Source organism: Staurois parvus, unplaced genomic scaffold (assembly GCF_062004578.1).
Source record: "Staurois parvus isolate SC_StPar_1 unplaced genomic scaffold, SC_StPar_1.0 ptg000233l, whole genome shotgun sequence".
Lineage (NCBI taxonomy): Eukaryota > Metazoa > Chordata > Amphibia > Anura > Ranidae > Staurois > Staurois parvus.
In genome coordinates this window covers 3589069-3613828 of record NW_028318029.1, presented here as the reverse complement: position 1 = coordinate 3613828, position 24760 = coordinate 3589069, and the positions used below count along the sequence as shown (strand labels likewise).

Genomic DNA, 24760 nt, shown 5'->3' with positions numbered 1-24760 from the left:
AGAGACAAGTACACACTATAGAGGGATAGGTTTTGTTCATATTTCATGTCTGAGGTTTACAACTGCTTTAAAGTATATATAGATCCAAGTGGTTAAAACCTTTCAAGTTATTACTTGCCAACTGTGTCCCACTAGGGAGTTCTACCTTCACTTTTTTGTGACAGACATAAGTAGTAAGAGGAAGTGAGGCAAATCTCTTAAGCTGGCCATACACTAGTAGATTTTTTAAATAATGTTTGTACAAACATTCGTATGAAAAGTCTCATCAGTAGAATACGTGACATTATAAAAAGTACTTCAAAGTACTTCAAAAGACGTTTGCTTTTATTATTCAATTTTGGAGTGAGTGGACTTACCTGAACGAAAACAATGCGATTTGAACTGCACAGGTTCGCATAATATGTGAACTAAAATGCTTTTCACATACATGCGGGCCAGCCGCAGTGCGATTTTAAAAAGAGTCCTGTACTCTTCATTGTGGTGCAAGTGCGATTTCCAACCTGATACATTTTAACAATTCAAATCGAAATTGCACCTGCACTGTATGAACAAAATCGCATCCCACACTGCATACATGTGAACCCAAGCTCACCATTAGAAAATCCTTCTCTCAAATCCTTCAAAATTTCTCATCATTGTGGTCAAAAACGAACATCTGTTTAACACCAATAACAATTAGAAAATTTAACAAATTCTCGAACTAAATTCTGCTAGTGCGTAGTCAGCTTTAAACAGCTGTCACCGTAACAACTGCCCCCCCTCTCAAATCTATTCCTCCTCCAGCGAAAGCTAAAGATGTAGTATTTTGAAGATGTCTCACAGCTTTGTGGTAGGGCAAGTTATGGATTAGCTCAAGGATGGAACTGAACTCAATGCTTTTAGACTTCTAGTATTCTAAGTATTCATCCCTGGGTGAAAATGGCCCTACACAATAGTACTACTCAGTATAGCGTCCCAGCCACCACATTTTTCAATCTCTCCTAGACTTTTACAGGCTGCTGGCAGTAGGGCTTGAAGGTGCGCCTGTGCCTTCTCCCTCCACAAAAGAAATGCTGGCATCTGAGACGAAACGCCCATTGTGCACAAAGCAATAGGATGGCCAATGTGGTCACAAACCCTACATAAGTACAGGTGTACCTCGGTTTACAAACGCCTTGGTTAACGTAATTTTCGGTTTACAAATGAAAATCCATTGAAAATAATGCCTCAGTTTACAAATTGTTTACGAATTTGTTTTGTAATACAAAGCACATGTCGATGCCGAATTTTAAATGCAATTTCCGTTTTTTTTTTGTTTTATTTTCACTATTGCTCACAGAATTAGCTGTCACTTTCCTGGGGGCTAAAGGATACTTTGTTTCTTTTATCTCCAGAAACAAACTAAAAGGAAACATTGTTTCTTGGGAAATAAACTAAAAGGAAACTCTCTTTTAGCTGGGGGGGGAAAGTGACAGCTGATGCTCTGAGCTATAATGAAAAAAAAAAAAAAAAAAAAAAAAAAAGCAGGTAATGACATTTAAAAACCGGCACGGACCTATAGTGACAGCGACTTTTTTTTTTTTTTTTACTTTTTTCTGACCTTCGAAAGAGATTATTTGGTCTTCAGTGCGTTCCTATGGGGAACTGCATTTTAGTTTCCAAATTGCTCACAATACAAAACGTCCCAGAGAATGCATTAAATTCGTAAACTGAGGTACACCTGTATCTCTGTTTATTGCAGATACTGTACAGAAGCACAAAATTATGTGAGCAGAATAAAATAGCACAGCTAGTTTTTTGAGCTAACAGCTTAATTACTGAGCAAGCCAGATATTTTGAGCACACACTTGAATGCTGTCAAATCTCAAAAAATCTGCTTGTGGTAAGGTTACAATCTGCCATGGCATGGTTAAAGATCCTGATTGCAAACTCTGAAAGGATTCTGTGTTGGAGTTAAGTAGAATACCTGCTGACTGCCTTTGACAGACACAATAGGCAGTGGTGTACACATTTCAGAAGTTGCTCTACAGGTTTGCCCATCATCAGTATTCATGAAGTCTTCCCCACAGAACACAAGCAGATCAGCCCTTAAATGGAACACAAGCTAATTGTGTACAGACAGTGATTCATTATTCATAGCATGACTTCTGATCTTTAATTAACATTAATTTAGGCCCAAGAAAAAGGAAAAATACCCTGTTCCTTACCTTTGAGTCGTACGCAGATTGCTTGATCACCTCTGGTGCCATCCAGAAGGGGGTGCCCACAAAAGTATTTCTCTTGATCTGTGTATCTGTAAGCTGCCCAGCAACACCAAAGTCAGCCAGCTTAACATCGCCATTTTCAGACAATAACACGTTGGCAGCTGTGAAATAAACACCAGATATTTAATGCAATTACTTATCTCCTGAAACTACCTATTGGTCATGCCAATGCTATGTCTTTACCCTTGATGTCTCTGTGGATCTTCTTTTCTGAATGTAAGTAATCAAGTCCTTTTAGTATTTCCCTTAATATTGTGGCAATCTGTGTTTCATCTAGCTGACCAGGCTCGAGCTAACATAGAATGATAGAAAGTAATCAATAAAGAGGTGGAAATAAAAGGTGTGGTCAGAAAGGAATACTATAAGATACAAAATACTGTCCTAATTACATTTAAAATAAATATAGTGTGGTAGTACCTGGATAAGGGCCCACATCCCTAAAAATTGTTAGATTGCGATATATGGAGAAACCCCCCAACAGAATGGGACTTTAAAAGGCACCAGTAAATTAAAACGTTTGTATGCATCTTTATTAAATATAATCATAAAATCATCAAATATAAAAAAAATCGGTTTCTGATTATGTCACCATTACATGAAATGAATTGCATAATTATACAACAGTTTATACTTTGGTTATCTCATCCTCGTGTCAATCATTCGCAGAGGTATTGTAGTAATGAGTTTCAGAGTCAAGTTTTTCACAGATAGAAATTCCATTCAGGAAGGGAAGGCATATAAATGGAATGAGAGTCAAAATATACAAAAAGACAAAAAATGTTTCGGGCCCACAGGATCTTTCCTTAAATATTCCTCAGTCATCACTTTCATCCTCTACTTATATTTCTTCACAGGTTTCAACCAAACATAACGGTACATGGCGGTTTAAAAGAAGCTGTCAGGGTGATGGGTTACAAGAAAAAGTTTGTAAAAAAACCCACACTAGAACATTCTAGCAAAATTCAGAAGATGCACAAACATGCACTTAGTTGTCCTCCAGTAATGGCGTCAGGTAATGCACATGGTGATGGAATGGTTTCCCCCTCATCCCCCAACATTTGATAAAGATACTCTATCAAGCACAAAGAACGATGAAACCATTATGACTTCTCAAACACAATGTAATTAGCTCACATTTTTAGCATAACCTCACAATGCTCTCAATACAAAGAAAGGGAACAAAAAGATAGACACCTATATGACAGAACACAATACAGAAAAATAGGTTTACATATAATTAAATTTATCTCATCATTCACTAATCAGCAAAAGAAACTAAAAGTTCTAGCAAAAGGACTGAGTTTTTTCCCCAGAGGAAAGTCTGGACAAATGCGTAGAAATAAAAGATCTACAGCTTTTTGCCTCTAATCTTATACTAAAAAGCATGTATGATAAAACCAAAAATGAAGGCTGGTGCCGTGAAAGTCCCTTTCTATTGCGGGGTTTCTCCATATATGACGTTCTAATTACATTAATGCTTATGTATTTACAATACCTACACAGCAAGCAAGCAATGAATATCTATACATAGCTGCATAATTATCTGTTAATATTATGGGGGCTCCTAGATTGTAAGCTCCAAGGAGCAGGGCCCTCCTTTCCCTCTTGTATTGAACTGTATCATTGCTGTATTGTCTCCCATTATATTGTAAAGCGCTGAGCAAACTGTTGGCGCTATATAAATCCTGTGTAATAATAATAATAATAATGGGGGAGATTTAATAAAACTGGTGCACTCAGAATCTGTTGCAGCTATGTATGGTAGCCAATCAACTTTTAAGTTCAGTTTGTTTATTTTAAGCTTTGCAAATAAAACCTGAAGCAGATTGGTTTCTATGCAGAGCTGCATCAGATTTTGCACTCTCCGGTTTTAGATAAAAAAAACAAAAAAAACAAAAACAAAACAAAAAAAACCTTATGTGTTATATTTATCCACATTGTATGCATTTTTTTGGCAGTCCACCATTAGTGGACAGTCCCAGCTTTCGAAAGCTTTTTTAATCAGATTGCTCAAATATTCACTTTTCTTTGATATTCCCATCATATCTATAGAAAATCAAAACATCAATTGCCTTTAGGGGGGTCCAATCAAAAAAGAAACAATTGTACATACTTACATACTGGAAATTAGTGCTCGTGGGGCAATTTTTTCTTCTTTATTTTAGATGGGTAAATAATAAACACTACATACAGATATTTCATAATTACATATACAGCCAGCAGGTGACACCTACCAACTCATCTATGCTTGCTTGATTTTTATGAATTTTAATCAGAGAGCGAACTTGAAAGAAAACAGCTAATGCACTTTTTGCATCTCCCTTTAGAAACCCCATCACATTGTGTAGCAAATATGCACCCTTTATTTAAGCTGAGCTCCATGAATTATTTGTATTGCATATTTACATTGGTCCAGCTTTGCACATGTGGTATGGGTATGCATATCTAATAACCTGATGGACTGCTGGGAAATCAGTGTAGTAGTTGGTGCTACTCTAGTGATAGCTGCAATCTTCCAGGCCCTGCTCAGATTCTATGCGAGTGGCTGCCCCATTTCATACTGACCACAGGGGATCACTTGCATTCATAGAAAGCCTTATATTTTTTCCAATGAATACAAGGTGGTTTCTGATTAGTGAGGTGAGGAGCGGTGATGTCACTGCCTCCACCTAGCCCAATCAGAGAACAGCATCACAGCTGTTTTTAGTGTTTTAGAAGTGTGTGTGGTACACAAGATCACAGTTATTATGAGTCCTTCCAAAAGTGCAACAACTAACCAAAATGTCTTGAACATACAGGAGTTGATCTACTAAAACTGGAGAGTGCAAAATCTGGTGCAGCTCTGCATAGACACCAATCACCTTCCAGGTTTTATTGTCAAAGCTTAACTGAACATGCTGAAGTTAGAAGCTGATTTTAGATTTTACTGTCGACCACCATGCACAGCTGCACCAGATCGTGGTAGCCCTTAATTCCATTAATGGCCGACAGTAAAATCACAGCCAAGCTTGAGATGATGGTGGCTGTTCTGATTTCCAAGTTTGGTTGTGATTTTACTGTCGGCCGTTAATGGAAGTAAGGGCTACCACGATTGTGGCATGTTACTAAACTATGTGTTTTTGTATGTCTGATAGGAAGAACAGTATGGCGTTGATTTATTAAAACTGGAGAGTACAAAATCTTGTGCAGCTGTGCATGGTGGCCGACAGGAAAATTGAAAATCAGCTTCTAACTTCAGCGTGTTTACTTAAGCTTTGACAATAAAAGCTGGAAGAGGATTGGTGTCTATGCAGAGCTGCACACCATCAACTTTCAGCAAGCTGTCCATCTAAAAGTCTATTTCAACAAGTAGACAATGATTAATTGCCTCTGCAAGTCTATTTATAGGTCTGCAGTACATTTGTTTCCTTCAGATGTCATCCGATTAGCTAACTTAAATAATCAACTACAGTTACAATCGTCAAAAAAGTGCAGTTTGAGAGGATAAAAAGAATACTTTTGAGAAAAACTGTGAATTCAGAAAGACTGTAATGAAAAGATATATTAAACATGTCATACTTAGGATTAGAAAAATAAAGTTTAATTATACACACCAGATCCAAAGCAGATCCTCCTCCGAGGTATTCCATAATAATCCATAATTTTGTGTCCTACAAAAATAATCCATATTAAACATCAAATGCAATATTCATTATTACAGTCTTAAACTATGCTATATTTTTTAGATGTTAATTTTAGCAAATTAGAAGTGCTACAGTAATTGGGTGGTTGGGTGGTAAGCATGCCAATTTTCAGTTGCTCTAGAGTGACATAGGTCTTAGAAACATGGTAGAACTTTGTAGAACCACCACAGGGAATGTTTAGGTCTTAGAAACTGCCTCACTTAAAAGAGCTGGCTAGGCAACATATAAAAATAAGACATTTCCAAGGGTTACCATCACAGTGAGACATGCATGTTTAAACTGAAAGGGCCTGGTTTAACAGAGCTCTCCACACCCGTCAACCACTGTGTTACAAGCAAAGATACATCACAGCAGGTTCACATGGAACAAAGGACTGCAGACACATAGCAGGCTATGGAAAGAAAATGGTCATGGAGAGGGTAGCAGCCAGCTTCTTGAGAAAGGAATACATAAAACCTCTAAAAACTGGGTTTAGACCTTGATTAGTTAACTTCAGGAAAAAGTATTACATGCTAGGAAAAGCAGCCAGCTACGGTGACCTAAATAAAGTGAGCATAAACCTATCGCCTGTAAAAAGACAGCTCCTCTGTTTTTCTTATCATCATCAACTGACCTGAGGCCGCTGTGGCTTTGAAGACTCTTCTGATATCAGCACTGGTACTCAAAGTAAACTCTGCTGGGCCTAGAAACCAACAATCAGAGCTGCTGAAGGCCAAAAGATCTAACATTTCACCAACATTTTTTTAAAATATAGTTTATTTGAGCCAAACTGTCCCAAACAAACTATTTACTTCAGAAACATATGTGCTTACTGGGTATGTTGTATAAACTGTATGTAGCCTCAACTACATATAGTAAACAGCACTTTGTATCAACAGTGCAACAGGAACATCCTGTCCCACTCCTGAAACAAAATATTCAAGCGGAGTGTTACTCAGCTATTCACAGGAAGCTTTATATTCTATGCTTTCTCTTATTTGCTGAGGTAGAGATGCAGGTGGATGTCATGATCTCTGCCTCAACCAATCAGTGGAAGCTTTGTATTTATACACAGAATACAAAGCTTCCTATGAATGGCTGAACAGTTACCTAGGGAATACAGTTCTTCATCATGTTCAGATCATTTCATTTCAGGAGGACAATAGAAGCGTCTGTACCGTGACCACATACACAGACAAAGCAGATGCTCCATCACCCCTGTATTGTATCTCAACAGAAACATTTTTGACCTGTACGAACATAATTAAAAATTCTAAAACAATTTTTTTGCCCTATAAACAGGCCATCTACAGTAACCATATACATTTGAGCTAGAAATGAATTAAATATGTATATAGTAAACCCAACAATATTTTAGTTTTGGCTTCACTGGGAGTCTTCCCAATATGAGGATCATATTAGGGTGAACATAGCAGCATCTCCTCATGTGTTTACTCCAACACAATCACCATGTTCCAGTCACTAACCCAGAATTGATATTGCTGTGTTATCTATATTGTACTCCTGACAGGTTCCCTTTAAAAAAAAAAAAAATGTTTTAAAGGATGTGTACTATTACACCATGTATGAGTTGTGAGATGTGCTATCTATGCCCAATTTCAAGCAGGGTAGGCACCTACTTCAAGAGCAAGATGGTTGAGGCAGGTTGAGGGGTTGAAGTCGTGGTGGGATGGGTGGAGTTTGCATCAAGCTAGTAAGTAGCAAAAAATTAAAGAAAGATTTAGTCTACATCAATCTTGCCAAAGTATAAACCTGCCTTTACTGTCTGCACCCACAACATCTAAGAATAGCTGGCTCTTGTTGTATCTTACAGAAAGATACATTTATTTTTTGTTTTATGGCATATTGTAGGCCTACGGCAGAGTTGAAATTGTGCCTGACAGTACATTGATCCTGTAATATGGGTAGATTTGATGGGAAGTATCAAAAAGGAATAATGGAAAAAGCCATAAAGAGGCAGGCAGGCAGCTTGTGCTGTGGGATAAATTACAAGGGAATGAGGGAAAGAATACTGAAACTATGATGATATATCTGCACTGTGTATTTTTGCAGAGCAACCTGCATGTGTGACTGTTTATTCTTATATGCAAAGATGACTGATCCAGGGGGTACCTTCCCCATATGCCTTGAATTAACTTCAGCTCCTGAACTCTCTTCTATCAAAAATTCAGCATGGGCTCATAAATAAACTTACAATCTCACTCCACGTCCTTTGTATTCTCACATTTATTTTGTATTTCAATTGTTTTTATTAATTTTAAACACTTTAAACAAAGAGAGACGTAAGCAAAAAGGTACGCCCACGCAGGGGCTATCAATGGTACATAAAAAACAAAAGGGAAACAATACCATAGGCAGCAGTGTAAAAAGCACGCCCACGCAGGGGCCATCAATGGTACAGAAAATATAAAGATGCAGTGTTGTAATATCAACAGTGAAGCAAACCAAAAGGCAGATATCAACCGCCTCACAAAAATCAGTCAAAAAACAAAAAAAGACAGGCAGAGTAAAAGAAGGAGAAGAATATAAAACAAACAGCAGAGATCTGGGAACACCAATACCGATCAACAACCTAAACCCAGACTAGCCAGGGGGAGCGTGGGAAAAGCATATGTCAACCACGGCTCCCATATTTAAAAACATTTTTGTTGGGAGTCATTACAAATACTCGATATCTGTTCATTGAGCATCAAAGTGGTCATCCAGTCCCGCACCCCCTGAAAATGAACCTCTTCCAGGCCTGAGCAATTGTTCTAGTTGTCGACAAGAATAAATAAGAGGCCAACTTCTGCTGACAAGCCAACAAGCCCAGTATGGGTCAGAAAAGCAAGGCATACCGGGCTTCCCGACATATGGGGAGATGAAACAAGGTGTAGAGAAGGCCGAATACACGATACCAAAAACTAATCAGTTTCGGGCATGACCACCATATATGTAACACATCTCCACGATTACCACAACCCCGAAAGCAGCAATTGCTATAGGTAGAATTCACCTGAGCTTTAAGAGTCGGGACCAAATACCATCAACACAATACTTTGTATGCCGCTTCCAGTGTGTTTGTGTTGAATGAACATTTGGCTATGAGCGACCAGTTCTTATTCCAGTCCCCCAATTCCACAACCTGCCCCAATTTGCATTCACATTGAGTGACATATGATCGAGAAGGCTGCATAAAGTAGGGAAACAAGGCCCGCGGTGCTGTTGGCAAAGCTGTTCAAAGGCTGATTTTTGATATGGGAAGGTGGAGGTGCTACGCAGAGAGGTCAGCCAATGCCGCAATTGAAGATAAAGAAAAAATTCTGCCTAGGGAGCATCCCATGATTCCCGAAGAGAATTCCAGGTGGGGAAAGACCGAGAAGTCAAGAAATGTCTTACCTGCGAAAATGCACTGGCCACCCACCAAGAGAACTCCCTAGATTGATCTAAACCCAGTGCGAAAAGAGGATTATTAGTGATTGGGAGCAGGGGTAGAGAAGGTGACAGCAAGCCACTGGAGTAGCAAACAGAGTCCCATACTCGCAGGCCATGGAGCAAAACTGGACTCAATGTTGTCAGGCCTAGAGTATGGGGGAGCCATACAAGGGTTGATGTCTCAATAGGCTCACAATTAGGCAGTTCCAAAAGAACCCAGAGGGAAACAACAGAGCAAGCGTGCAACATAGACAGTGGGGTGATTTGGCTCGCCTGGTAATACCTAGCTACATTAGGCACCCCAAGACTGCCCTGCAGCTTATGAGCAAAATGCATTTCTCTAGAGACTCTAGGGTGTCTGTCAGCCCACATAAATCGCATAATCTGTGCCTAAAGCAGCTGGAGAAAATAGGAAGGAACTGGCACTGGAAGGGTGCTAAAGTAATATAACAATTTTTACCAAATTAACCCATCCTATCCAGGACAGGTGTGGGAATTGCCTAGAGCGCATAAGAGATGACAAGGATCAAAGCCACGGAAAATAGTTTGCAGCAAACAAAAAGCCATAGGTGGGAGTTAGATGAATGCCCAAAATATTCGAGCAAGGAGGGAGCCCATTTGTAAGGAAAGTGGGACTGTAAAAATGAAACCATATCCGAGGCCAAAGCGATGCAGAGAGCGTCAGTCTTATCTAAATATATCCGAAGACCCAAAATCAAGAAGAACCGCACACGAACCTGTTGCAAGTTCAGGAGTGTCGTCAGGGGATTAGTGAGAGTCAAGAGGTCATCATCACCGAAAAGATTCAACTTAAAATTCCTGTCCTGCTTAGTAGAACCCCTATATGTTACAATCAGCCCAGAGAGCCAAAGCCAACGGTTCAAGCACCTGTACAAAGAGTGCCGGGGACAGGGGGCATCCCTGTCTTGTCCCTCGCCAAATAGGAAAAGGATCTGAGAAATACCCCACATATTTAACTGAAGCCGAAGGGGAGGAATACAAGGCCCGGATCCAAGAAAGAATAAAATCTCCAAAGCCCCAGTGGGACAACACGAACCAAAGGTATTCCCAAGATAAGGAATCAAAAGCTTTATATATGTCCAAGGACAGCAAGATCCCCGGAATTTTCCGCTGTTGCAGAAGGTGTATGAGATAAATCACCTTACGAACATGGTCGCCCACCTGCCTCCCAGGGATGAAACCCACTTGGTCCCTGTGAACCAGGCTATGTAATTATTTATTGATATGAAGACTGAGAATTTTTCCCAATATCTTCAAATCTTTGTTAAGAAGAGAAATGAGCTGAAAAGCTTTTAGTTCCTGTACATCCTCTGTCGTCTTAGGAGTCATTGAGATATGAGCTCAGAGTGTGTCCAGGGAGGGCAAGGAGCCCTTTTGTAATTCACTGAAGTAATTAGCCAAGAAAGGTGCCAACAGGGTCGCACATTTCTTGTAATAGAGGCCGGAGAATCCGTCAGGGGCCGCGGAGGACCGTAAGGATTTGATAGCTTGAAGTACTTCCGATACAGATACACCCGCATTAAGGGCTGTCTGTGCCATATTGGACAGTCCAGGGAGCCGTAGATCCTGAAAGAATGCTTCCGCCTGAGCTACAGGAAAGGGATCTGGTTTGGCATACAGATGTGGGAGAAAGTCCTCAAAACGATCTGCTGGGGATTAGAAGTGCAACCCCCTGCCGGGAACCACAATTGGTACGGCTTATAGGGTTTCCTCACAGAGTTGGGCTTCCTATCCAGCATCAGACCTGAACAGGTGTAAAACGTATGCTTGGTCCAGCGCAAGGCCCGTTCAGCCTCTGAAGAAGTGAGTAAGTCTAGTTCTGTGGCCAGGGCATCACACGTTCGTTTGTGGGCCGAGAACGGGCGTGACTTCCAAAGAGCATCTGCCGAAGCTAGAAGAGAATGAAGTTCCAAAAGGCAACGCTCTCGCTCCCGCTTCCGAGTCGCAGCTAGGTGTATGATGTGGCCCCGCACCGTGGCTTTATGTGCCTCCCAAAAGGGCACCACCAAAGAAACAAGAGCCAGAGTTGTCTGCAAACTATGTTTGTATGAAAGATTCAATCTGCTGGCAGGTGGCCTGAGTGGTCAAAAGAGACTCATTAATACGACAATGAAAAGGGCGCCTCGTCATGCCCGAAAGAGCAAGAAGTAGAACCAGAGGATCATGGTCCGATCAGGGCGAGGAAGAGATAGATATCTGCCTAACTAAGGGAAGCTGTTGCACCTGCATAAATACGTGATCGATTCTGCAGAAACTATTATTGGAGTAGAATGTAAAGTCACATTCAGTAGGGTGAAGTTCCCTCCCAACGTCTGCCATCCCTGCGGACTGCAAGAGCGAGCACGTGTTCCTCCTGCAAGTCGTGAGAAGGGGCCGCTCCCTGAGCGTAGCACCTATCTAGAGCGGAATCCAGGGTAACATTTGAATCCCCCAAAAGAAGGAGGCCTTTGGAGTGTTGGGAGACGATGGTACAAAGATGTGAATAAAAATATTTGTGCTGAAAGCGGTAAGGGGCATAATAGGAGACAAAGGTGACCTCCTTATCCCAGAGGGTGCCCTGCAAGAGTAGATATCTGCCCGTGGGGTCTGCTATATTTTGGACACAGATGAAGAGGAGATTACGTTTGAAAGCTATCAGAACACCCCGCCGTTTCTCAGGAGCCGATACCGTGTAAAAAGTGGGATAATGAGGCAAAAGATACCGTGGGGTGGAGGACTGGGAAAACCTGGTTTCTTGCAGGCATACCACGTCAATTTGCTGCGATTTGAGGTGCTGAAAAAACTTTACACCGCTTCTGAGGTGAATTAAACCGTTGTATATTTTGTGAATTTACTTTCAAAAGGGGCAAAGCCATGGTAGGATCAGTGCATGACGCTCAGCAGAAAAGGCGAAGGTCAGCCAACAATTTCCACTCCCAAGGACGGCCGGTCTATGGCGCCCCGGAACCCTGCAGAAAATAAGATTAAAAAAAACAGAAGAGAAAAGAGAGAAAACACAAAGAGTATTTACAATGGCATAGCCATATCACATCTATGGTGAAATGCATCCTACACTCAAATGATACCAGTTTTGGGGTGGCTCTACCACCAAACACATGGCTGCAAATGGAAACAGCAATAACACAGGCCCCCAGGGGGGCAAAGGAAAAGCAATATACATAAAACATAAAAGTGGTTAATAACCCAACTGAGTCCCACATCAGTAGATATCAGCGTCCCCAGGAGGTGGAATAAACCCATGGAAGCCCTCCCGCAGGAAGTCCACCAGGCCCAGGGACCGAACCCCCGAGAGGATAAGTACAGGTCGGAATGAGACTCCAGCACTTCAGCCTGGATGGTCTCCGACTTCAGCAACCCTGCAAGGTTATCAGCATAATGCCGCCAAAAGACCCATTCAAGCCAACCTCCCTCCCAGGACACGAGGGAACCCTCGGCCCACACCACCCACGTCAATTCAACCACCTTCGCCTAGAACCCAGGGCACTCTGCAGTGGTGGAAAGTCTCAAGTCCAGAAGGCGACCCCAAACTCAACGGTGGAATCTCAGAGGACAGCTAAACAGGGCCCAACCCTATAACAATAGTAAAACTGAAAATGCTCAGCAGGCCAAACTCACAGTCCCATCGAAGGCATTCAAAAGAAAAAGGCACGGTGAAGGAAGTATTGGACACTGCTTCAACCCAGTGAAGAGCAGGTTGGACTTGAGCGTAGGGGAGTCCGAGGGAGAGCCCTCTTCTGGCTGGACGTCTTCTCCCAGAGGCGACCCAGTCTGAGACCCAGAAGAATGTACCAGGCTCTGCGCAGTACCCCCCGGCAGGATAAGGTGTAAGGATTCCAGAAGAGAGTGGGCCTCCTCCGGCATGGTAGCAGAATGGCTACGGCCTTGGTAGTTGAAAGTGAGGCTGAACGGAAAGCCCCATGCCTGTTTAATTTTGCGATTCACTAGGACCGAGGTGAAGTTTTTCATCTGGCGATGCTTCTGGAGGGTGATCTGAGAAAGATCCGAAAAGAGCTGGTAGCAATGTCCCTGGAAACTGAGGTCTAGGTTATTCCTGGCCGCCAAGAGAATAGTCTCCTTAGTGCGATAATACGCGAATTTGATAATAAGGTCTCTCAGGGGCCCCTCCGGCCATCGGGGACCCAATGCTCAATGTATGCAGTCAAACTCAAGCCGGTCAATAGGAATGACAGGAGTCAGCTCCTGGAACAGCGCAGTAGAGGTTGAAGTGAGATCTGTGACAGCTTCTGGAATGTCCCGCAGGCATAAGTTACCACGGCGGGAATGGTATTCAAAATCTTCAAGCCTGAGCAACGTGTCCGCCAATGCTTTCTTGAGATCACTTAAATCCCGATTTTCAAGTACCATGACCGCAGCGTCCATTTTATCCTCAAGATCGTTTGTGCGGTTACCCTGCTCCCTGATTTCTCTGGAGAGAGACTCCGCCAACCTGAAAGTAGCAGAAGTCTATTCCGTCTTCAGCATGGATTTAAAGCGACCCAGGAGCTCAGTGTACCGAAGAGCCAGCATGGGGGTCTGCAGAGGTGCATCTGACGCGGTGTCAGTGTCGTAGGCTGGGTCCTGGTCATCCGCGGATGGTGGCGGCCAATCTGAAATTGAGGCCAGGGCTTTAGAGGAGACGTGTAGGCCGCAGGTTCTGGCATGACCTGCTGAGCACCGGAGGCCCGGGCAGCCCCAGTTTTCATCCCCATCGGTGAGGGTAAGTAGCGGTAGTCCGGGGGAAGGGGGGGTCGTGGTGTAGCGGGTTGGTTGGCTGAGCCCCCTGGGAGGCAGCAAAACCTCCGATGTGTCCATCGGGTGAGGAGCGCGCCCGCTATGTGACCATCTTCGGCAGCTGCTCACGAGCGCCCCCGCATTCTCACATTTATTTTAATGGAATGGCTACATAAATATCAAGAGCATGTTAGTGTTGTTTCCTGTTCACATTGGGAACAATATTCCATCTGGGTATCTGTGCATTTTTTATTCTGACATATAATTGTTTTTACGTTTGTTGTGGAGCTACTCAGCGGGCTCCTTCAAGTAACCTGCTGTTTCCAGATTGAAAACCCTTACATAGAGTAATATGGATACAAACCTAAAGCACATTAAAACTGTTTATTTAAATCCCAGAACAGTTTTTAATATACATTTTTTTTTTTATTAGCTATGGATTTTAAAACAGGGAAAAGCTATGCAAGTAGCAACACCCTGGAAATGACAGGTCACAGCGATGCCTCCACCCACGCCCTTACATTTCATAGTCACACCTTTGTACATTTACTTCATCATTGGCTTAGTACTGATGTCTTCCCTTTTGTGTGGTTCTTTTATCAACAGCCAAAGAGAGCTTTGCAGTTGTGTTTAAAAACAGAATGTTATTTGGTACTCCAAAAAAAAAAAAAAAAAAAAAAAAAATATAATTTTCTTAATATACAGTTAGCTCCATATATATTTGGACACAGGCACAATTTTAGTTTTTTTTCAAGTATTTGCCAAAACATATTCAAGCTATAGTTATATAATGAATACAGGCTAAAGTGCACACTCTCGGGTTTAATTTGAGGATATGTACATCTAAATTGGAGGAAGGGTTTTGGAATTACAGCTCTTAAGAGTAGCCACCGCCCCTTTTCAAGGGACCAAAAGCAACTGGACAGTTGAATCAAAAGCTGTTTCATGGCTAGGTGTGTGCTACTCCTTCATTATTTCTTCATCAATTAAGCAGGTAAAAGGTCTGGAGTTGATTCTAAGTGTGGTATTTGCATTTGGAATCTATTGCTGTGAACCTACATCATGCATTCAAAGGAGCTGTACAGGCAAGTGAAACAGGCCATTGTAAGGCTTCAAAAATTATACAAATCCATCAGAGAGATGGAAACAATATTAGGAGTGGCCAAATCAACAGTTTGGTACATTCTGAGGAAAGAACAACACACTGGTGAGCTCAGCAACACAAAAAAGGCATGGACGTCCACATAAGACAACAGTGGTGGATGACTGCAGGATCCTCTCTATGGTAAAGAAAAACCCATTCACAACATCCAGACAAGTGAAGGACACTCTCCAGGAGGTGGGCGTATCATTGTCAAAGTCTAAAATCAAGAGAAGACTTCACGAGAGCAAATACAGAAGGTTCACCACAAGGTGCAAACCATTCATAAATCTGAAGAATAGAAAAGCCAGATTAGACTTTGCCAAAATACATCTAAAAAGCCAGACCAGTTCTGGAAAGCATTCTTTGGATGGATGAAACTAAGATTAATCTGTACCAGAATGACGGGAAGAAAAAAGTGTGGAGAAGAGTTGGAACAGCTCATGATCCAAAGCACACAACGTCATATGTAAAATATGGTGGAGGCACTGTGATGGCATGGGCATGCATGCAGTGGCACTGGGTCCTTGGTGTTTATTGATGATGTGAAAGAAGCATCCGGATGAATTCTGTGTTTAGTGTTTAGAGATATATTGTCAGCCCAGATTCAGCCAAATGCAGCAAAGTTCATTGGACGACGCTTCACAGTACAGATGGACAATGATCCAAAACACACTGCAAAAGCAACCCAGGAGCTTTTGAAGGAAAATAAGTGGCATATTCTGCAATGGCCGAGTCAAACACCTGATCTCAACCCAACTGAGCATGCATTTCACTTGCTGAAGGCAAAACTAAAGGCAGAAAGACACACAAAGAACAGCTGAAGACAGCTGTAGTTAGAGCCTGGCAAAACATCAGAAAGGAGTAAATCCAGTGTTTGGTAATGTCCATGGGTTCCAGACTTCAGGCAGTCATTAATAGCAAAGGATTCTCAACAACATATTAAAAAAATGAACATTTTATGATTATATTCATTTGTCCAATTACATTTGAGCCCCTGAAAATGGAGGGAATGTATATAAAAAATGGTTGCAGTTCCTAAAACTTGTACTTGATATTTATGTTCAACCCCTTGAATTAAAGCTGAAAGTCTGCACTTCAAATTCATTTGGATTGTTTAGTTTTAAATTTATTCTGGTGGCATACAGAGCCAAAAGTATGACAATTGCGCCTGTGTCCAAATATATATGGACCATATCTGCCTATCAGTTAATGCACCGTATTCTGCTCACAACTATGCTTTACAAGCGTCTCCTATTTAAAGTGAAAGTTCATTTTAAACAAAAATCCCCCAGCCCCCTTAATACAATCAGCTGCATCAAATCCCCAGACCTAACCTCACAGAGCTCTCCAATTTTCTTTTAAAGTGGACATTAAAAAAAATCCAAAAAAAGGGTGAATAATTTTAATGCACAAGAGACATGCTTTCTCTCTTCTTCATTAAAGTTACTTACTGTAGAAATTCGGCAATGCAAAAGCGGACTGTACTCATGCGTGGCCAGTAAAAAAAAAAAAAAAAAAAAAAATCGACCAGCAAACAAGACCCAAACCCTGGCCGTCCAGAGATGTCAGATGCTGGTGGGGAGCTCCGGGACAATGTGTCACTGGATCCAAGGAGAGTATAGTTCCGCTTAAGTTACAGAATATCTAAACCCACAAACAAAAAGTAATACGCTGCTCAAAAAAAATTAAAGGAACACTTTGAAAACACATCAGATCTCAATGGGGAAAAAATATCACGCTGGATATCTATACTGATATGGATTGGGTCATGTGTTAGGAACGTAAGGATGCCCCATCATTTGATGGAAATGAAAATGATCAACCTACAGAAGGCTGAATTCAAAGACACCCGATAATCAAAGTGAAAAAATGATGCAGCAGCTAGTCCATTTTGCTCAAGTTTCAACTTAAAATAGTACTCAGCAGTTTGTATGGCCCATACGAGCCTGTATGCATGCCTGATAACGTCGGGGCACGCTCCTAATAGGAAGACGGGTGGTGTCCTGGGGTATTTCCTCCCAGATCTGGACCAGGGCATCACTGAGCTCCTGGACAATCTGAGGTGCAAACTGGTGGTGTCAGATGGACCGAAACATGATATCCCAGACGCCTTCTATTGGATTTAGGTCAGGCGAGCGTGGAAGCCATTCAATGGTATCAATTCCTCCATCCTCCAGGAGCTACCTGCATACTCTCGACACATGAGGCTGGGCATTGTCTTGCACCAGGAGTAACCCAGGACTCACTGCACCAGTGTAGGGTCTGACAATGGATCCAAGGATTTCATCCTGATACCTAATGGCAGTCAGGGTGCCATTGTCTAGCCTGTAGAAGTCTGTGCATCCCTCCATGGATATGCCTCCCCAGACCATCACCGACCTACCACCAAAACGATCATGTTGAACGATATTACAGGCAGCACAACGTTCTGCACGGCCTCTCCAGACCCTTTCATGTCGGTCACATGTGCTCAGGGTGAACCTGCTCTCATCTGTGAAAAGCACAGGGTGCCAGTGGTGGACCTGCCAATTCTGGTGTTCAATGACAAATGCCAATCGAACTCTAAGGTGCTAGGCAGTGAGAACAGGGCCCACTAGAGGACCTTGGACCCTCAGGCCACTCTCATGAAGTCTGTTTCTGATTGTTTGGTCAGAGACATTCACACCAGTGGCCTCCTGGAGGTCATTTTGTAGGGTCTGGCAGTGCTCATCCTGTTCCTCCTTGCACAAAGGAGCAGATATCAGTCCTGCTGATGAATTAAGGACCTTCTACGGTCCTGTCCAGCTCTCCTAGAGTAATTGCCTGTCTCCTGGAATCTCTTCCATGCTCTTGAGACTGTGCTTGGAGACACAGCAAACCTTCTGGTAATAGCATGTATTGATGTACCATCCTGGAGGAGTTGGAATGCCTGTGCAACCTCTGTAGGGTCCAGGTATTGGCTCATGCTACCACTAGTGACACTGACCCTAGCTAAATGCAAAACTAGTAAAAAACAAAATCAGAAAAGATGAGTAGAGAAAAAAAATGTCAGTGGCCTCCACCTGTAAAACCATTCCTGTTTGGGGGGTCGTCTCATTGTTGCCCATCCAGTGCAGCTGTTAATTTCATTAACACCAAAGCAGCTGAAACTGATTAACAACCCCCTCTGCTACTTAACTGACCAGATCAATACTCCAGGAATTTAAACTGACTTGATGCTATACTCAAAAAGTGTTCCTTTAATTTTTTTGAGCAGTGTATATTGTAGCTTAACAGTCCCTAGATGTTGTGGCTGCACTGGTTTTCACTTTCCATGGTAAGCAAGCTTTCATTTTAAGCAAGTACAGAAATGATCTTGCCAGAAATGTGCTGGCCTTGTCACTTTCAGTAAGCTGAAAAAACAAACCTATCAGTGTAAAGGAGATTAACAAAGCTAGACCTGTTTGAAGTCTAGCCTTTGTGACAACCATATATACCTCCATAGATATAGAAGAAAAAAAAAAAATCAGTGTAGCAAGGAAGGGACAGGAATTTTGTCACTCACAGGATTGCCTATAAAATGGGAAAAGCCTGAACAAAATGAAAAACAAAAATGCACCCCCCACATCTAGGACTGGTAAACTGCAATTTTTAAATTTTTTGTTTTAGGGTCTAGACACACTAAAGGGTCAATCCATCTATACCTGAAATTGTAATTTTAGCTAGATTCTGGAGTGTTAAAGTCTAGACATCAGATAAAAGTAATTAGTAGGTAGCTATTCAGGAAACATTTCATATGTACCAAGATCAGTCACTTCCGTAAAGCAGTGTGGTAGCAGGCACCTTTCTCCTGCCACTGGAAGCCCCCAAAATCCTTATGTACCTACCAACTATTTGTCAATATCAACATAGGGCTAATTATTCTCCCATCTCTGCATGACAGATGTCAGGCATGGAATTCAGCCATTCAAGTACACAGAACTGAACTGTGGGAGGCAGGAGAAGAGTCACATGTACCCCCATACTGGGAAGTACCGTTTTTCTCAGGCCCCTGGCAGTTGATCAAGTGGTGGTGAAATAAGGCCTGTGCACATCATTGCTCCATGTTGCTTTCAGGTGAAAACTGCAGGAGCACTGACGTACAAAACAGAGACCCCATAACAAAGTAAGAGATGTGAGAGGAGCCTAGGAGAGACATAAGAAACATGCAAGGGTATATATGCCAAAACAGACAACAGGCAGCAAAGTAAGCAAATCCAACATTGTGGTATTTTTACAGATGACGACAATTCTAACAAAGAATGCCCTGTACACTAAGGATAAAAGGAAGAGGTTCTGGAGCTATCCAAAGAATGCCAAGCACCTATATTTTATATATATTTATATAAATCATTAACATATGTAAAAATAGTCTCTATAGCTGGCAGCACTGAGGAGTGTATTCTGACGGCAGGGAACTCTCCATAATTTCAGAACACAATAGATCCACAGGAGGGATTCTCTTACATCGAGTGCATTGATGGGGGAAATCAAATAATTGTTTTTTTTGTTCAACCCGCTGGTTAAAAAAAAAAAAATGCATCATCTCTGGCCTGCCTAAGAGACATTACCCAGGCACTAGGCCACACGGGATGATTAATAGTCAGACAACACAACCTCAAATATAAATTTTTGCTAATTTTATGTAATTAGCACCCATTTACAATTTCAACATCTTAAAATGATAGTTAAGCCTTTTCCTTGATTTATGCCTATAGGTAAGCCTATAATAAGGCTTACCTGTAGGTACAGTAAATATCTCCTCGTTTAGGAGATATTTACTTTAGTATCGCCAGTGACTTCAACCGGCGCATGAGCACTGCACTCTCAATGAACAGCATGCAGTCCACCAAGAAAGCTGTGCAGTGTCTGCGACTCCCATGCAGGAGTGATGTCATCGCGGCTCAGCCATTCAAATGACCAGAGCCTGAGCCTTGTCAACGCACCAATGGAGGGCTTCGTTTTAACGTAATTCTTTCATAATGTGCAAGTATGTGATGCATACTAACACAATATGCTCCTAACTTGCAGGGAGAAAATGTGTTTGAGGTTTTTGTTGTTTTAGTACCGCTTTAAAAAAAGGGACCTTCTAAAAAGAGACCTCTTTAAAAAGGAACTTCTAAGCCAGCTTGAATAAATGTCTGACATGTCACAATAGCTATCAATGGTACAATTTTTCAGTAAAACTTATAAAAAAAGCAGACTTTGAGCTCCAGGCACATGACTCTACCCAGGATGAGAGCCTCATCCTCCTCTGGTGATCAGACTTCAGAAACTGTAATTTTGTAGCAAGTCACAAAGTGAAAGGCCACAGTGGGGAGGCTAATCTATGTCATACCTATGTCAACACAACCAAAAAAATGGACTGGTACCAGGATTTACATGACTGTTATGTCATAACCAGCATCTCAGCCAGGCGTTAGATTCTAGCCATAAATTATGTTTGAACAGATATGGTGCCATCCTTTTGGAAGGTAAAGCAGATGAAACATTTTCATGGGGAGTACAGTAATAAATAGCTGTAAGCGTTGGACTTAAGCAGGCCATAGACGTGGGGAAAATCGTCCGTTTTAAAAGTCGAAAATCGGTCGTTCAGACGACCGACGTTGCCACTAATTAAAAAAAAAAGTCGGCGGGTTTTAGTCCCATCTACGGCCCTCAATTAATATAATAGTGATGTCCCTGCATAGAGTCCCGCTATTATATTTGACAGAAGAAATAGATTATGCAGAAGAAGAAGAAGAAGAGAAACAACATTGTATCTATTTGTACTTGAATAGAAACATCTGTATCCGAAATGCGTACAAATAGATACAATGTTGCAACTTTTTTTCTTCTCCGTCTTCTGCAAAATCTATTTCATCTTCTCCTCTTTTCTTCTATTCTTCTTCTTCTTGATATTCTATTTCTTCTTCTCCTGCAAAATCTATTTCTGCTTTTTCTTCATAGTCAATTTATTGTCAAATCGGCTAGAAGAACGGCCGATTTGACCATAAATTACCGCGAAAATCGGCCGATCTAACAAATCGTTCCAGGATTTTCCAGCTTAGACGATTTTCAAAATCTCTTAAAATTAAGAAAAAACGGCCAACATTTTTCCCCACTAACGGTACGAATATAAAAATCGGCCGATAATTCGGTAAGAAAATCGGAAATCTATGGCCGCCTTTACTCACTACATAAGCATGCATGTAACATGGAGTCTGCCCCAATTTTTTTATATAATTTATACATGTTTTTGTATTCTATTTTTTGTTAACTATTTTGTAGTATAGATCCACATTTGTCCCAAGTATGTTTGCTTCAGTGATTCTTGTATAAATAGATTTTTTAAAAAGGCTGTTCCTAACAGTTATAGGGGACTATAACATGCATAGCAAGAGCTGCTGACAGCAGCTCTGCTACACAGACTGGGACCATGGCTGTCAAACTGACATCAGATCCATTCAGATTCAGCTAATTCATTCCATAAAATCGTCAATAAAATGAGAAATTAGTTTTTAGTCATATAAAATAGAAAATTAGAATACTTAAATAAATTAACCTAAAAAATATGTTTTAAAAAGGCAGATAACATGAAATTTTAGGAAGTCACAGTAACTATACTGTATAGTCAAACACAATCCAATTAGTGAAAAGCTAATTCTGAGAATTAAATTGCTCACCTTAAGGTACGACCCATAATACTTTGTCACGTAAGGACTATCACACTGGCTCAGCACTGTAATCTCTTGCTGAATATCTTCTATTTCATCCTCTGCTTCTTCCAAGTCTATGATTTTTATAGCTACAACTTTCTGAGTCCTATTGTCAATCCCTTTGAAAACTTCTCCAAAAGATCCTTTGCCAATCTTTTCCAACTTTCTGAATAGTTCTTCGGGGTCTGCTTTCAGATTCTGGGAAAACAAAGAAAACATGCAGAGTCTAGTAAAATGAATGGTATTTTTAGAAAATACGCATGCAATAAAACCACTCTGATTTTTATATGTGGATGAACTGCTAAAACTCTTATTTGACTTCGCCTTGCAAAGGCAGATCGCCTTTTTTTTTGCATGCCATGACATATCTAGTAGTAGTTTATCACATTCAACTGGACTTGTTCTGTAATGTTAATGATGTTAAGCTACTCATCCAGTCAGCGACTTCAGTTTTAATGAGTGTTAGTAACATACCCCAGCATTTATAGGTAATTCACCTTAATCCAATCACATAAAATGTGTCAAGGCAGATGCTGATTGTCCAAAAACATACAGACTTCTTCCTCAATAGGCACCTCATAAACAAAGGGTGTCTTTGACACCATCTGTTACCAGCATTTAATGCAGTTTTAACATCTCTTCCTAGACAACTTGACTATAATTCACACCTTCACTCATGTACCTTGAGGAATTATCTCCAGGGGGCTTCATTGCATGGAAATGACTGCACAATATAATTGTAACAGAGTGATTTCACAAACTTTTTATATTAACCATCATGTTTTTGGACAATTAACATTTGCTTTCCACTCCATGGTGGTTGGCTTAACGTGACTAGTGTCCATGTGAATGTAAATGCTGGGGTATGCTCCTGAGACCCATTAGAACTGAAGAAGCTATGGAGCATGTCTCCAACATTTCAGAACAAGTCCAGATCAATGGAACTACTACTGACTATACCATGACCTGAATGAATGAGAACCACCTACACAGACAAGTCATGTGGAGATTTCCATCCATATGTCCATATGTTATTATACAGGTTTTTAGAGAGAAGGTTAACAAAACCACTCAATGCCACAGGGAAACATGAACTCCAGCAGATAGATCTCCTCATTGGAGCCAATGTGATTATGTGAGGAACCAGTGGACGATTTATTCTATGGAATTAACTGGAACTGGACTGACCCCTCACACTTACAATATTATATAGATTAATAATCTATATGTTAAACATGCACTTGACCAAGTGATGCCATGTTACTTCATATATACACACACCTTTATTTGTTGCATTAATCATGCCCCAGTACCCCTTCTGCTGCAGGAATAGCCAGATATTAACAGCTGTAAATATTTGGCACCCAACCCCAATTCGGCAGCAAGAGACGAATGATGGTTGGAATTTACATTTTATGCCACTTAACTAAATTTTATTATCTATTACGTAACCTTAATACCAGTGAGGAAACCCTTTGGCCTTCAACAAAATGCCTTAAATATTCCTTAGAGATGCTACTACAACAGTAAGAGATAGTAGTTATTTGTTAGTCACACATTCATGCCATGAACATTCCATTCTGCCTCATCCCAAAGGCTTGAAAAGAACTTCCAAACTCCAATTACTGAAGATATGGAAAAAAAACTGCACCAATGACAAAAATGTAAAACATTTTCCTTGACAAGTAGTGGCGGTATCCAATCGAAATATGTCAGGATAAGAAGGAGGTGATGTCACCAGTACAGAGCCATTGCTGTACAGCAGTGGTCTCCAAACTGGGGTTGGATATATCCCTTTGCTTACAATAGTATAAATACACAGATTGTGCTCGTAGATCTAACGGAAGCAGCTAGCAAAAACAATTAGATGGATTCTATGCAAACTTCTATATATACACTATATTGCCAAAAGTATTGAGACACCTGCCTTTACATGCACATGAAACTTAATGGCATCCTTGTCTTATACCTGCAAAGAGTAGGCCAACTCAATATTGAACCCTACAGACTAACAGCTTCAACTCTTCTGGGAAGGCTGTTCACAAGGTTTAGGAGTATGTCTACGGGAATGTTTGACCATTCTTCCAGAACTGCATTTGTGAGGTCAGGCACTGATGGTGGACGAGAAGGCCTAGCTCACAGTCTCTGCTCTAATTCATCCCAAAGGTGTTCTATCAGGTTGAGGTCAGGACTCTGTGCAGGCCAGTCAAGTTCCTCCACCCCAAACCCGCTCATCCATGTCTTTATGGACCTTGCTTTGTGCACTGGGCACTGGTGTGCAGTCATGTGGGAACAGGAAGGGCCATCCCCAAACTGTTCCCACACAGCTGAGGGCATGAAATTGTCCAAAATGTCTTGGTATGCTGCTGACACCATAAGAGTTCCCTTCATTGGAACAAAGGGGCCAAGAACAACCCCTGAAAAACAGCCCCACATCATAATCTCCCCTCCACCAAACTTTACACTTGGCACAATACAGACAGACAAGAGCCAGTCTCTTGGCAACCGCCAAACCCAGATACATCCATCAGACTGCCAGACAGAGAAGTGTGATTCGTCACTCCAAAGAACACATCTTCACTGCTCTAGGAGATTGGAATATCTGACTCCAATGATTTGGAGGGGTGTCCCAATACTTTTGGCAAAATAGTGCATATATTGCTGCACTATTATAAGTGACAAATGATAAATCATAAACACAATGTTCAAAGTGGTTCATGTGATCAAAAAAAAAAAAGAAAATGTGTGAAAATACAAATAAAAGTCTCAATTGTGTTTAGAATCATAAACAATAGTGAATAAAAGCGTGTACAAGTGCTTGTAAACATA

The 24760-nt window shown here is 41.2% G+C and overlaps 1 protein-coding gene across 1 annotated transcript in view; it reads right to left on the bottom strand.

Annotated features, from left to right (window-relative positions):
- Nucleotides 1–24760, bottom strand: part of STK24 (serine/threonine kinase 24) — an 85804-nt gene that overhangs the window by 38355 nt on the left and 22689 nt on the right. The window contains exons 2-5 of the mRNA XM_089679974.1: nucleotides 21899–22129; nucleotides 5837–5893; nucleotides 2427–2535; nucleotides 2187–2344 (exon numbers count right to left, since the gene is read on the bottom strand). Of these exons, the coding sequence (XP_089536100.1) occupies nucleotides 2187–2344; nucleotides 2427–2535; nucleotides 5837–5893; nucleotides 21899–22129 (555 nt within the window). The remainder of the gene's footprint in view (nucleotides 1–2186; nucleotides 2345–2426; nucleotides 2536–5836; nucleotides 5894–21898; nucleotides 22130–24760) is intronic.